Here is a 14,997-nt window from a genome sequence, read left to right as displayed (position 1 = left end):
GATTAAGAATAATAAATGAAGGTTATTCTCAAGAAGTTTTATTTTTCTTTCAGGGCGATGAAATGAAGAAGTTAGGTATTCAGCCTATACCTATGATGGACAGAGATAAGAAAGATGAAGTTCCTCAAGGCCAGGTAGGTCTAAAATATTCTAAATTTTGGAAGCATTATTAAAATTAAATTAAATTAAATTAAAATTAATAAACTCTTCATAATTCTCAAAAGAATGAACATTTTTATTCTTGATGTTCATGAACACATCAAATGAACATTTGAAGTGTTGATGTGTTGATTTGGTGATACTATTGGACAATTAAATGGTCCAAATTACATATCCTTAGAAATAGAAAAAATATGTACAGTGGTACCTCAGGTCACAAACGCTTCTGTTCACGACCAATTCGGGTCATGAACAGCTCCGTTCGCAAAATTTTGCCTCCGTTCGCGAATGCCGGATCGGGTGACGAACAGGATCCGTGGCCATTTTCCCTCCCGTGACATGTGGTCGTGGCTTCCTGTAGGGAGGGGGACTCTCCCTCCAAGCAATAACCACCTCCCCACCCGCCTTCCTGTCCTCCACGCCAGAAGTCGTGTCAAGCAAGGTTAGCGTTCTCTCTCTTCGTACTGTATTTTGTGTCATATTTTTGTGGTTTTTTAAAAAAAATACATATGGTTCAGAACGGATTAACCGTAATTACATTGAACCTTATGGGGAAATTTGATTCGGGTCGCGACCAATTTGGGTCGCGACCAGAGTCATGGAACGAATTAAGTTCGTGAACTGAGGTACCACTGTATATTGAAAGTAAAAAGGAAACCTATGTTTATTAATTATAAACAATTCCTATGTATCACTGGAATTCTGATACGATCACTTGAAAAATGCAATGTTAGTTATTGATTTGGGGGTGAATAATGTTCATTCCACAAAAATCCAGAGCAAGGAAAGAAGAACATTGCTTGCTTACTAGAAAGAAAGAGGGGGTTTAACATGCATTTGTAAAATACAGTGAGAATATATGACAAACATTCTGTTAGCAAAGATGACAGATTTAGGAACTGTTGCAAATTTTGAGTTCTAGACTGGCAAGTGGCAACACTGAAACATTTGAGTTACTGTACATTGTAGAGATTCGAGAGGTATATGAGGTATTTATTCTTAAGATTGGCATTATTACGAACACATATTTAGTAAGTATTTTTTAATATCAGTAGTTTCCTTGCCAAACAATTATGTGCCTTTCTGAGTTACTTAATATTGTTTTGCTTCTTATTATTTCTTTTTTTCCAGATTGGGTTCTATAATGCGGTAGCCTTGCCATGCTACACTACACTCACACAGATCCTCCCTCCCACAGGACCACTACTTCGAGCATGCAGGTAAATATGAATTTGTCCTGAATAGTCAACTGAAAGTCATTAAATAGTCTTACTTCCACACAAGGAAGGATGTTAAATTATTATTCCTACTTATGAACTCTTTCAGAAGTGTAAAAAACTGCGAAGAGGGAGGTACTGTATATCAGATGCAATAATTTTAACTAGCTATTTGCTTTAAGAGAGAGCCTGCATAATTTCTTTAATTCTTTTCTGTCCTTATGTTAAGAATATATGCTGTTTAAAAGAAACCTGGAGGTGGAGGGATAACACAATAGAATAATTTCTATAATACAGTTAGGATTATGATATTGTGGAAAAGACACATCATTCATCAGGTGCATGAAAAGTTATTACTAAATAAGGATTAGTGAACCAGGTTAATCACTTCATTTTGATTTTTACTGCTAAGCCTTTTTAATTATTTTCTTTAAAATGTGATATGAAATATACCACCTTCAACCTAGACTAGAAGGAGTTTGGCTTATGTTAGAAGTGTTATGGGGTAGCCTTGAAACATTTTCTTGCTTTTTTTAAGCATTAAAAAATGCATAATTACCGTAAGAATATTTTTTCCTAGTTTACCTGTAACACGGATTTGTCACATGCCCGTTGCAAGAAACATACCAAAAGAAATTCTTCAATCTCTTTAGAGCTTGGTGCTCTAAATGTAGAGAGCTATATGCATACCAAGACTTTTTTAGGGTAAGACAAAAGAGGGAAAAAAGTGCATTGTGATTACCTTTTATAGTTTCTAACAGAAGTTGTCTTTCTACTACCATGGAATTTGGAGAAGGAGACTGACATTTTAGCTGCTCACTTTGTTTTGGCTACCAGCTGTCCCTCCTGGTATCCTGTTGCTCTTGTTTTTTTTTTCAACTTCTAAACCAAAAATGGTAGTGAATGCACTAACCCGCCTGCATAGTTCTATACAGAGGTCATAGGGGAGATCAAAGGGAAATGCAATGCAAACAGTGACATTGAAACTTAAATGTATGCAACATTAGTAGATGACTATTCACAAAGCAGTGTTGATGATATTTTCTGGCATTGGTAATTAAATTACCACACCCGGGGGATAAAGGCACACTTTTTCAACTTTATATTGAACATTCAGTAATTAATGATACAGTTGCCATTTAAAGTTCGCCCAGAATTGAAAGCCCAGATATAAGAGATCAACCGTCATGCCTGCCTCTGTGAAAGAGGAGCTGATATCAGAATGAATCATGACATCACTCTTTATAAAAGTTACTTTGATTCTTGTATACTGATATATCAATAAAATATCTGAAAAGTGAGTAATCTTATGTTTTTCCTTTCTCTCCAGGGAAAATCTCAAACAATGGGAAAAAGTGATACGAGGGGAAGAAGCTTATGGATGGATACCCTCCCAGTCCAGTAGTTCTGAACCAGACTCTATTCCTGTGAAGATTGATGACTGATCCACATTTATTTAAGGCTCCCACACTATTTTTAGCCCTTTAAAAGGATAAATCCTGCAAATACAAACTGGAAAGTCTGAATGCAAATTTCTTTTCCTTGGTGATACAGTGTGAACACAAGGTTGAGTGATAATTCAACTATCAAAGCAAAAGTTGGCTTGTAAATATAAGAGACTGGCTTTTTTATAGGCTATTTTGCTGAGGCCTTAATTTCAAAATGATTGGACTGGGAGGGCTAACCTAGAGTTGCTTTTAAATTGTGTCTTTGTGGTAAGGAGGTTTCACTGGTACTTTTACTTACTATTACACAATACTGTGATTGGCTTTAATACCAGGCTCACCTGGGGAAGTCTAGACTACAAATAGGACATTTCCACACTGATATGGTAAATGTTTTTGTTTGATCTTTGAGTTCCAGAAGAAAATCTCTGGGGCAGAAACTATCACTGAGTTTACAGTACTTGAATTTATCTTGCTGCAAATGGGAGGCTTAACTTCCAGATACTAGACTCCAAAAGTTATTTGATTAGCATCACAAAGCAACTACTTTATTGCACACATTAGACATTGGGAAGACTATATCAGTGTTTCTTTAGTGATTTTATAATTTAGGGAAAGTGTCCATTTCTACACTGGAAATAGTAGAATATTTACTTCTGGTTGTAAGTATCCTATCAGGTACCTGAAGACATTCTTTTCAACCCTAGTAACAGTAATGGGTTGAATTTCAAATGTGGTAGCAGAAATCTGTCAGGAAAAGCCAGTCATTTTTTAAACAAATATTAAAGATGGATGCCTCCAAATCCCAGCTAGTTTACAAAAAATAGGACCTTCCAGACATAGTCATAATCTCTAGAAGTCATAATGGTACTTACATGTTCTTAGTAGTTTCTGTGTTGCTCACTAGTACTGGGTGGGTTCTGCCTCTCCCTTTGAATCTCCATTTACCAGATAACCTTTAAAAAATTGTCTAGTCTTGTAAACTGTTGCCTGTGGAACAAGAAAGCTGATTTGTAAACCATTGCACTTACATACTGTGAATGAAGTCTGTATTGATTTTGGTCCCAATTCTGCACATAATTGCATTATATATTTCCGTATGTGTTAGGCTGTACACACTTTGAAAATGTGAGAAGGAAGGAAGGAAAGTTTTATACCTTAAATGAGCACAGCACCTCTGGTATTCATTTAAATAGTCTTTCTTTTTCAGGTTTCCATGTGAGTCTGAAAAAAGTTGTGGCTGCTTTAAAAGTTGCGTTAAGTTTAAGAAATTGGCTCCTTAAAGGGGCAATGTCTTTTTTCCCCCAGGCTCACACAAAACCCTGAAAAAAGTTAAGTTGCTTTAATGGACACCCAAAAGAAGCTGTGCTCCTGTGAGGTCCAAAAAGCTTCTTCCAAATCACTTTTGAAGCATGTACAGTCCTAATGTCTATACCTCTTTGCAGAACTGAATTTTACACCTAGTAGAAATATGTTAACCTTAATCTAGTTTTAGATGATGTATTGATAAGCCATGAGGTTTAATCCTAGCATCACTGACCTCAGTGTGAACACTTCTGTTGACTTGAATGGAAATCTTTTTTCTCTCTCTTTCTCTTTCTCTCTCAGTAGGAGAGCCTTCCTTCTGGACTAGGCTTCATTCATATACTTGATACAGCATTTAAATGAGTCTATCATATGGGCCTCTTCTGCAAAATCTGTATATACAATGCATATACATCACCATTATATACCCCATTCCGACATTATGTTCAAGATGCAGACATGTGCTGGAACCATGAGCTGTCATGCACCATGCAACAGTGCTCCAAACATAACTATCAAATGCTGAGAGAGTCAAATGAAGAAAGTATTGGAAAGCAAATAGCTAACTTTATAAACTGAGATATGGATCCTAAAATGGATTCTGGACAAATAATTCTTTGTTGCTTTTCCTGCTTTTCATGCATAAGATTACCATGGCTACCTCTCTGGAATATAATTGTATTTTAGCTGGTTAATTATGAATGATATTATACAAGTTATACTGTGCCAGTCCAATGTCATTTTAATTAATTATTTTATTGGTCAGGACCCAAAGAATTTTGGTGTAGGTTACAATTGAGCACATACAATAGAGAAGGGGAAACCTATATCCTTCCAGATCGTGCTGAACAACAGCTCCTGGCTGACTAGTTGCTCATGGTGATGAATGATGAGAGTAATGGTTTAGTAGCATCTAGGGAATGCTTATTTCCATTCCTGGAATATCGTTATTCATAAATGTGCACTATCTGGTTAGAAATACAATTGCACAAATATACTAGAGCTTTTGCTATATGTCTGATCTGGCAGGTATTTGAAAGATGTAGCTTCTTGAAAACATGCCTTCTCTGGCCTAATCTTCATGGTATTCAGCTTACTCATGTTCATTGTTGTGTAGATATTACTGTATGGCACAACCAAGGAAGTATTAACGAAAGCATACACCAAATATGAATGAATTTGGTTCATCTGAATAACTCTGTGTATGAACACATAATTCACACACACAATATGCAGGATATGTGTGTATATGTGTATCATAACACAACATAAAAAGTAGCTAGTAGAAAAGCGTTAAGGAAAAGTTTTTAAAGAATAGCTGACTTGGGGATGCTGGTTTGTAATATGATAGATTGGTCTGATTTATTCAGTGTACTGTCCTCTAGATATCCTAGAAGTTATATAGCATGTATAGTCACTATTCCCAGTCATTGCACAAGTGACTATATTTTAATAGTTATGAAAAATGGCTGGCCAGACATCAGATTGCCCTTAAACAATCAGCAGGGGTTCTTTAAAAATATTTGTTATTCAGAATGTGAACTAGCTTTAATTTATGACATTGATTATATCTAGCCCCTGTTAACCCCCTTTAGATATTTTCCAAACTTAACCATCAATGCTGTGATCCAGGGTCAGTTCATAGGACCATAGGATTGTAGCTTCAATTACCTTTAATATTTGTTTATTGCTCCACCTCAGTCTGCTTCATCAGAGTTGAAATATAAAAGTATGTCAAAAATATAATACTGCCAGGAATAAGTTTATGAATGTATTACATATCTAGTGAAGTACGTAGATCACTTTTTCTCCTGGACTTGGTTATATGAAAATACATTTGTTGTCCCAAGCCATTTTCTGAGTTCAAATTACAATTTAAGATACTTGTACATCTTTATTTGTTTAATTATCTGGATCATTTCAGGTAAATGAATGCTACAAGCTGGCAGTAATTTATAGGAGAAATATAAAAATGTAAGTTACAAATATTAATGTCTGTGTTGAAGAACAAAACAAAATAAATTATTTTCTCCTGTAGAATCTTGCACTAACCAAGCTTTGGTAGATGTGAGAATAATACATTTAATTTCTTTTAAAATACCATCACAATATTCTTGGTAATGAAATTGCTTCTTTTTTCTTTCTCTGGTCTCTAGATCAGATCTTCTTATAGGTTGATACTTTCAGTATGAATATAGAGAAAATCTGTTGAACTTCTACTTTTACATTTCTTTTATAGAATGAGAAAAGTTTTCTGAGAAACTACTCATGTATTATTTGTCCTTAAGATCCCATACACAGATTGGGAGTAGTTGTCCAACTTGTACCCTTTCCCACTCCTTGGTCATTGTTAGAAATAAACACCAAGACTAGTGCAATCTTACAAGAGTTCATCTTGAGTGGATTTCCAAAGGTTGAGTAAAATGTGATAAGGTTCTAAATAACATATCCATATTGGGCATTTATTTCACTGCTGCGTATCTTGAAATTTGCATTATCAAGGGTATAGCAGCTTAAAGTAGATCACAGAAACACTTTTGACTGTGGTACCTTTATATTTATAAAGCATTGTAATATGCATAATATATCAAATATTGCTTGGTGGAAATTGCACTGGTGTAATTAAGTAACTTTTAAATGGGCAGCAATATTTTGTTGTAATTATGGTCTAGGTTGTACTCTGTAGAACTGCTAGAAGAGTACACTAGCATAATTTTTAAATAAGGGATGTAAAATATACAAATCAGTTGACACAAGGCATGCAGTGTGGAGCTCAGGGGAACAATGATTCTACATAGATTACATAACCAGAAATATTTCTCTTTTCTGGGTAGTATTAGCATGTATGAGTCATTTGTTCAGCCAGTGCTGAAACTATAAATAATATGTATGGCATTTTCTTTTGAAAAAATGCAGCAGGCCTGCAACAAATCATGCAGTTCTGATCATCCCGCAGAAATTTGAAATTATGATGTAATTCCCATGTTGTGTCATATGTATCAGATGAATGTATTTGTTCAAAGGACACAAATTTCCCTTAACTGTTACTTAGAATTTTGCATTATAATTTGATAGTCCAATCTGACACACACACATCACAATAATTTTCTTTTAAACGTTATGCTTGCTGACCAAAAACTGTGCTCAGTTATAATATGAGGGTATACTCAGTGCATGCATTCAAAACATTCATAATTAATGTGTTGTAAATTTGATCCATGTATACCCAAGTTGTACTGGGAACATACAACTTCAAGGCAACAATATCCACTATATCCAAGGAGTTGAGGAAAAGTGTGTGCGTGTGTGTGTGTGTGTGTGAATGATTGCTGAGAAATCTCTTTGTAAAAAGAAATACTCAAGTGCAATAATTTTAAGAGGTCTTAACTTTGCATTTATAAATTATAAATAATGTACCTGGTATGTATTTTTTCATGTATTCATTTGCAGTCTTTGTATTTTAAACAAACCCAAATCTTTATTATGTTTATATAATAGAGCATACAACCATTTATTATGATCTAAGTAAACTGTAAATAAATTTGCAAAAAAAACCCAACAGTCAGGATATATGCATATCTGGGGGTCCTATTGTGAAATTTATTTCTGCTTTAACAGCTGGCTGTGGTGCAGCAAGGTATCTTCTGTGGATATGTAATTATAAATATATGTACGATACATAAAATATTTAGAGCTGTTCATAATTTTAATTCAATATTTATCTATATATAAATATAGATAAAACACAAATGTTGTGAATATTATGGAATACAGATTTTTTTTAAAGAAAAGCCTTTCATAGTTTTCCTTATTGTTATTGACTGTTTCTAATACCAGTGCTAAATGCTCGCATGGGCCTCTGCGGGGAGGGCAAGGAGGGACAGTTTGGACATTCAGGTGTGCACACGTATATCTGCACGTGGGCTGGCATATGTACATGGCAAAAAAGAGCAGCTTTAAGAAGCAGGTAAGTGCTGCCATCAGGGGACAGCATACGCCTTTTATCTGGGGGTGATCAGAGTTTAACGAATGATATGGCTGCCAAGCTAGTCCTCATCAATTATGCCTTATGAGCTTAGGGAAGAAGGAAAAGAAAAATGAAGAAATAACACCACCACCACCACCACAAAATACTAGCTAGTTTGGACAGCTGCCTTCCCCATCTCAGCTGTTCCAACAGAGTTCCCCTGGAGTAGACTCTGCCAGTAGTTTGGGCATTCTTAACACTCAGGTGACCTTCCTTACCTTGTCTCTGTTTTGTCTCGTTCACTCATTAGTCCCTGTCTCTCCCCCTACCAGCTTCCAGTTTCCAATTAGGCCTCTGCTCTAGTCTCCTAAGACGATGTTTTCCCAGAGGTTTCTGGGAATCTGCATCCTAGGCTCATCTGTGGAATGGCTTCCTCCCTTAAGTTCTGACGAAGGGAAGTAGCATAGGGTATCAGGCAATGGCTTGACATCCTTTTCCTTGAGTGGATAATAAGTCAGTATTTACTTACCTAAACAGATAGAATGACCACAGGCGAGCAAAAAAGCAGTGGGAGCAGGAATGACTTCCAACCTCCTGCCAGCTTCCCCACTGACTTTCCGTGTGGAAAGCTGGCAGGGAGCATTGGAAATCATCATAATGTCACCATGGGGATGCTGCAATAGCCACAACTTTGCAAATAAAACAGGTCTGAACATCGTGGAAACTGCAGTTCCACGGGAGCAATGGGTCCTGGGTTTTTTATGCATTCTTTAAGTTAGCGGATTTTAGGTACCTTGATTCAAAAATTGTTGCGGTATAATGCACTGTTCGGGCTAACCTGAGGGTACAAATGGACAAACAGATAAACACAATATGAGTTTTAGTAGTATATAGATGTGTGAAGTAATTACATTCTGCACAGGGTATGCCTACACAAGTTTTATATTTTGTTACATTTTCCTGGGATCAAGTATTGCCGTAGGAGGACTCAGATTCATCCACTTTTGCCAAAATAGAAAATTATACAGTGGATCAATAATAGCAACAAGCATTTCTATGTCCTACAAATGTTTCTTGGTTAGTTTTGCCAAACAAGTGACGTGAGCAACTTGGGGATTTCTGTGGCAAGCCACAAACTTATTGTTGCTTTTTTAGCCATTTCTACAGCTGGATCCTTATGTCATTCACCTTGCCTGATGCACTCATCATCACACTTGCTGAGTGATATAATCAGTTTCAGCAAGAGGATTCAGCGAAAAAATAAGCTGCATTTTTTAAATGCAATATTTCTTTGTGAAGGAAAGTTGCCGTGTAGAAATGTGCTATATAGGAACGCTTTGTTTTTCATGAGGCTTTGCCGTCCTGCAGTGTTGCTTAACAGCCACAAAGCAGAACTTGGAATGTTTGACTGGTTTCCTTGCCAACATATCAGGCTAAAAGCAGATATGCCAGAGACTTTATGGAGCTTGTGAAATGTAAGTTAGGGCTCAGTTTAAATAATCTCTGTTAACTTTTGTAGATTTGTAGATTACCTTGAGGGGAGGAAACGGATAGCTATTTCGCAGGACCAACAGGACCAATGCAAGAAAGGTGAAGTTACCAAACAGAATAGTAATTGTATTGTTTACTTGAAGCTGAAACTGTTAGCAGGAATCGAATTTGTTATTTTTCAGTGAAATGTAATGGATGAAAACCAAATCCAGTTTTTTGCTGCAGCTCTGAAATGATATAAAACAGAGAAATAAAATAATCTTGCCATTTGCTAAATGATAATAAGGAATTAATTGGTAAGATGGTTGTACTGAGGCTCCATCCGTTGTACAAGTACAACTCCATCCGTTGTACTGCCTGGAGCCATGGTAATTTCTGCTACTTGTAATGGCAAAAGCAATAATCCAAGCAAAAAATTCCTTGGGATTTTCATAGCGGTACATACAGCTAGGACATCAAAGGAGTGTCAACACAGGGATTCAGAAGAGAGATTCTGGATCAGATAGATTGTTCCATCAAAGGTGTCTTTTCAGCCTGCTCAGTTGGAGCTGAGGTAAATGTTTAAAAAGTTTTTAATGCTTTCAAAGCAGACATAGTATTCCTAGTGCTATAATGTTGTTCTGTCTTTAACTGGTTGAATTAATTGTAAATGTGGAGGGAGGTTTGTTAGATTCTGGAAATGACTGTTTTAAATCATGGTGTTTTACTTTGGAGGTCATTTTAGGGAGAGAAGGTTATACAAAGGAGGTGCATGAAAGTCTGAAGGGGCTTATGACTTATTTTTAATGTTATTCCTACTGTCTCTCATACACACAAAGCAAAAAAAACACAAAAACCTCTCACTACTGTAAATTGCCATTTAGCTGCTGAATGCAAATGATACTATGTGCACACGCTCTCTTTCCCTCCCTCTCTACATATACAAACACTTTTTACATGACATGACTAGAAGCATTGCAACAACTGTTAACAGATTGAAGCACAATTGGGAAGCCCACTTAACTGTTGGCATCCAAATGCCATCAACTCCAACCAGCATGGTCAGTAGCCAAGGATGATGGGAGATAATTTGAATAACACATAAATATTAAACCAGCAGGGACATTTTCAGATGGCTGTTTTGCATCAAGGTGTCTGAATGTTTCAAGTCACAGCTAACCTCATCATTCAGTGAAGTCAATCCTTCTGCTTACAGGCTGAATTAGCTGCAACTGAAGAATTCTGGTTACTCCAAGTGAGTGTTTTTAAACTTATTTGCCTATGGGATTGCAAGATTGCAGGACTTTAGAATACGTCCTCCTAAGTAGACTCTTAGGAGGACTTGTTCTAAAGGTATACGATCTATGGTTTCAGAGCCAATGCACCCCCTGCTCCAAAGTCTTGAGTACGAATCCCAGAGAGCGTTCAGAAATTGTTGTGAATGGTAACTTAATGTGACAGTAGGAGAAAAATGTTAAATACAGAATAGTCATATTATCATATTAACTGAACTCAAATTAATTTAAATCCTGGCTCTCTTCACTTTTGGAATGCAGGCTCTGCGCTCCACCTAGAGGTCCACAGCAACATTTACACCAAAACAGTTTAAGTATTCTGATCTATTCTAATCTACAGGCCTTAAAATAGTTCAAGATGGTGCTTGGAAATATCTCTTTTGCTCTGCAGACTGCAGATTTTGCATCTGATCAACATGTTAGACTTTCCTCAGAGGAGGCATGGTTCCATTGTCCAAATGTTCAAACCTGACTTCTGTTTTGAAAACTGTCATGTAGGTTTGCACTATAAATATTATAAAGAAAATGCACAACTTTTGAGAAGCATTTCTGGTGGTTCATTTAGTTGCTTAATATCAAGAAAGTGGGAGATAGGTCTATAAATGCTTATGAGTATATACCACCTAGCCCTGCAGATTTAATCTGAGTCCATTGGCAAGTCTCTGCAGAATAAATTTTTTACCTCCAGATGTCTATACATTATAAAGGGACTTGAAGTTCTGACCATAGGTTTCAAAGGAGCTCTTGAGTTTATTCTTCAAAATGACTCAAAAATTCAATTATCTCAGAAAATCTTCACGTATGCAATATTCTCCCTGTTTGAAAAGAATATATACTCTTGAAAGTCTGATGGCATATTCATCTGGGGTTTCACAATTGAACTGAAGCCAGTCTCCTCATTCTACACAAGGCTGGTTTGTACATTGTTGTAATTTAAATTCCTTATGTATTTATTTTTATTGATCAGGAGCTTTAAGACTAGAGGTAGACTAGTAAGATGTCAGAGCTCCACAGGAGCACCACAGATTTCCAAAACTCAGGATAGAATTATATGTATATTTTTATATATGGAACTGTGCCTGCTGTTATTGTAAAATCTTAGGAACAAGAAATGATAAAGTTATTTGGTTAGCAAATAGCTTTGTTCAATGGAAGGAATGTGGTAGAGAAAAAAACCCCCTAAGGTTAGGGTTATCTTTGTAAGAAATTATTCTTGTGGTTGGCGCTTCCATAAAATAAAATAAAGGTAACCTTTTCATAGTAGAGAATATACAGAGCTCAGGGTTGAACTGTGGTGTTCCTGATGTTGGAGTAGAGTTTATAACAGCTGGCTCTTTTGTGGGGTTGTCTAATCAGCCTTGATTGGCGTATTTTTTCTTCCTTGATTGGTCTTTGCGTGGGATATTTTTTCTCCTTTGATTACCCTTATTTATCCCCATTCCCCCATGCACTGAGGATGTTACCTAGCCCAGTAACAAAGCATCTGCAGGAAGGGAAGCAAACTCAGGGACCTCCAAGAACCCAGCAAAGATAAGCTTTATTTAGGAAAACAACATAGTGATAGGAAAGCCTGAGTTACTTAAGTCTGTCTACAGCTAAGAGTCTGTAGTGTCTCTTTTCCATTATGGAGGTTATAACCTAACTGTACAGATCAAAGTCAGAAGAGAAAGGGGTGCTAAACTGAGTGGGGAAGGAACATAGTCGCCTTGAAAATATTAGTCTAATCACCAGGAGGCATGTTACATGCAAAGTAAGTCTTCCAGACAAGTGCAGCATTCCTCTGCTGACTATCTCTGTTGTGCCTAGTGCTCAGAGCTATTTATTTATTTATTTATTTCATCAATTTTGATGCTGCCTGATTCCAGCTGAAAGTTAATAAGTGCAGAAAGCCAGTGCATGCCAAGTTAAATGCCAACAAAATGTTATAACTCTTGGTCACTGGGCAGTGGTCAATGTAGAGGGAAGACATGGGAAACATATCTTCCAGCTTGCTGAGGGTCTGTACATGGCATGGCCAGGGACCTCCCCGATACACTGAAAATAAAGGTTGTGCATTGCCTTTTGCAAAATAAGGACATAAAATTAAGTCCATTAATTAATAAATTAATAATTAATTAATTAAAAAGGACTTGAAATTTAGAGACCCATCCCCAAAACAGTAAGGATTGTTCATGCTGACAAAGGGAATTTGATTAGCTTTATAGAAGACTCATGCAATAGAATAATGGTGGTGGTGCTGGCCGTGGGTTGTTAGCTTTTAAAAATTAAATTGATGTTTATTTTTCTGTAAGAAGGAAGCTTAAAATTCCTGCCATGAGTGAAGAATGTTTTCCAAGGATCTAATTATATCTCTTCAAATGGATGTTTGAATCCATATATAACATTCAGCTATACTTGCCTCTTTACCACTGCATAATGTGGTGTTCCTACCAATTTTACTGGCATTGCTATTCTCCTCAAGACAGGGTTGGGCAATTTCTGCCCTATTTTGCCCCCAAGAGCTGTCCCCTCAAATTAAATGGTTAAAAGATTTGTTTTTCAACTACATGGTATTTAAAAATGTTTTAAGCCTTGAGGACAGCTCTTCCAGAAGGCTGTGTAGCTCTGTCAACGAAGTGAGATATCCTTCTCTTTCTCCGTAACTGCGTGACAGCAGGATGGGAAAGCTGAGGCCTGGTGAAATCACACATCTGCTTGGTGTGTGGGAAAAAGTGGTGAGAGAATATGGAGGAGGTATCCTGCTACCCTGATGGATCTACAGCCCTTTTTAGAAGAACCCCTAGACTTAATGAACTTTCATTGGAAATGACCCATCCCAACCAAAAAGGAGCTGAAAGGTTTAGCTACATTCCCTCTGATGATATCAGTTTGTCACTTTGATTCCAACCCCCAAATTCTAAGGCCAATAGATAGTTGTTTTATATTAAACATAGCTACAGCTTTAAAATAATTTCCCATCTCTGTCCTGAAGGGTGCAAAATGAAAATAAAATGTTCTGCTAGCTAACAGTTATATTGCTTTTATATCTGTTAAACTATTATGGACACAAGGAATGAAAGATTATCAGTTGTTGAGAACTTCTTTACATTTATAGCCCTTTTCATAGACTAGGGAGGAAGAATGACTATTGAACCTATGCTAAAAATCAGTGGAGGCTTTTCTTACCCTGCTCCCACAAAAGATAATAAATGTTTATGATTTGGCCTGCCTTCATTCTTAAGGTGAAATCTATTTTCCACAGGGAAAATTACAATAGTTTAATTATTTCTTTTATTTTATCGAAAGCTTTCCTCCAAAGAAAATTAGTTGGATAAACTGCAAGTTAGATTGGCTCTGAAAAACTGACAGATTTACACACAATCTATATAGAGGATCTGCTTTTCATTCTTCAAATGATCTTTTGGGGTGAAAAATAATCTTGCTCCACTTTCTTAAGATGCATTTGGGAATATATATGTAGATCTATAGGTCCTCTGAAAACCTCTGAAAAAAAATACCTCAATAATTATAGTTCCTTTTTTTTTGTTCCTTTGAGTCAGTGTTGATTCCTGGCAATGTATGGACAAGTCCCTGCAGTTTTCTTGGCAAGATTTCAGAAGTGGTTTGCCCTTGCCTGCTTCCTAGGGCTGAGAGAGAGTGACTGGCCCAAGGTCACCCAGTTGGCTTCATGCCTAAGGCAGGACTAGAACTCTAGAGTGCCTATACAGATCTCAGAATACATAATCACCAAATTGTGTATTGCATAAATAGGTGACAGTGAAGGAAAAGTAAGCAAATGTGCTTCAGCCAAAGTTTACTGAGAACAGTTCCCAGAGCCTTGGGAACCCACATTTCTGCACACATTATGTGGATTCATAAAATCTGCCTCACCTTTTGCATGCAGCCTTTTCTTCTTGGTTGCACTATGATGTAGAATGGGTTAGTAAGTTTGACAAAACCCTCTGCTGGGAATGAAATGAAGCTTGGGAAATGAAAATAAAAGTTAGCATTTTGCAGCCCAGGGAAGAGAATGCATATACTGTATGTATCCCAATGAACAGATTGCCCTAAAGCAGGGTTCCTCAACCTCAGCAACTTTAAGATGAGTGGACTTCAACTCCCCATGCTGGCTGGGGAATTCTGGGAGTTGAAGTCCACCC

At 36.8% G+C, this 14,997-nt stretch overlaps 1 protein-coding gene across 3 annotated transcripts in view; it reads left to right on the top strand.

The window, feature by feature from the left end:
• PDE10A (phosphodiesterase 10A) overlaps positions 1 to 7,890 on the top strand; it is a 140,283-nt gene extending 132,393 nt beyond the window's left edge. For all 3 annotated transcript variants that reach the window (XM_088142912.1, XM_088142907.1, XM_088142916.1), the window contains 3 exons: positions 54 to 134; positions 1,291 to 1,379; positions 2,707 to 7,890. In XM_088142912.1, coding sequence (XP_087999038.1) covers positions 54 to 134; positions 1,291 to 1,379; positions 2,707 to 2,821 — 285 coding nt within the window. In that variant the 3' untranslated portion in view covers positions 2,822 to 7,890. The remainder of the gene's footprint in view (positions 1 to 53; positions 135 to 1,290; positions 1,380 to 2,706) is intronic.
• The last annotated feature ends 7,107 nt before the right edge of the window (positions 7,891 to 14,997 follow it).

The sequence above is a fragment of the Python bivittatus genome, unplaced genomic scaffold, assembly GCF_059951505.1.
Source record: "Python bivittatus isolate LINGU-HERP-01145 unplaced genomic scaffold, Pbiv_v1 ctg000020_np1212, whole genome shotgun sequence".
Lineage (NCBI taxonomy): Eukaryota > Metazoa > Chordata > Lepidosauria > Squamata > Pythonidae > Python > Python bivittatus.
This window is presented reverse-complemented; position numbering and strand designations above follow the sequence as displayed.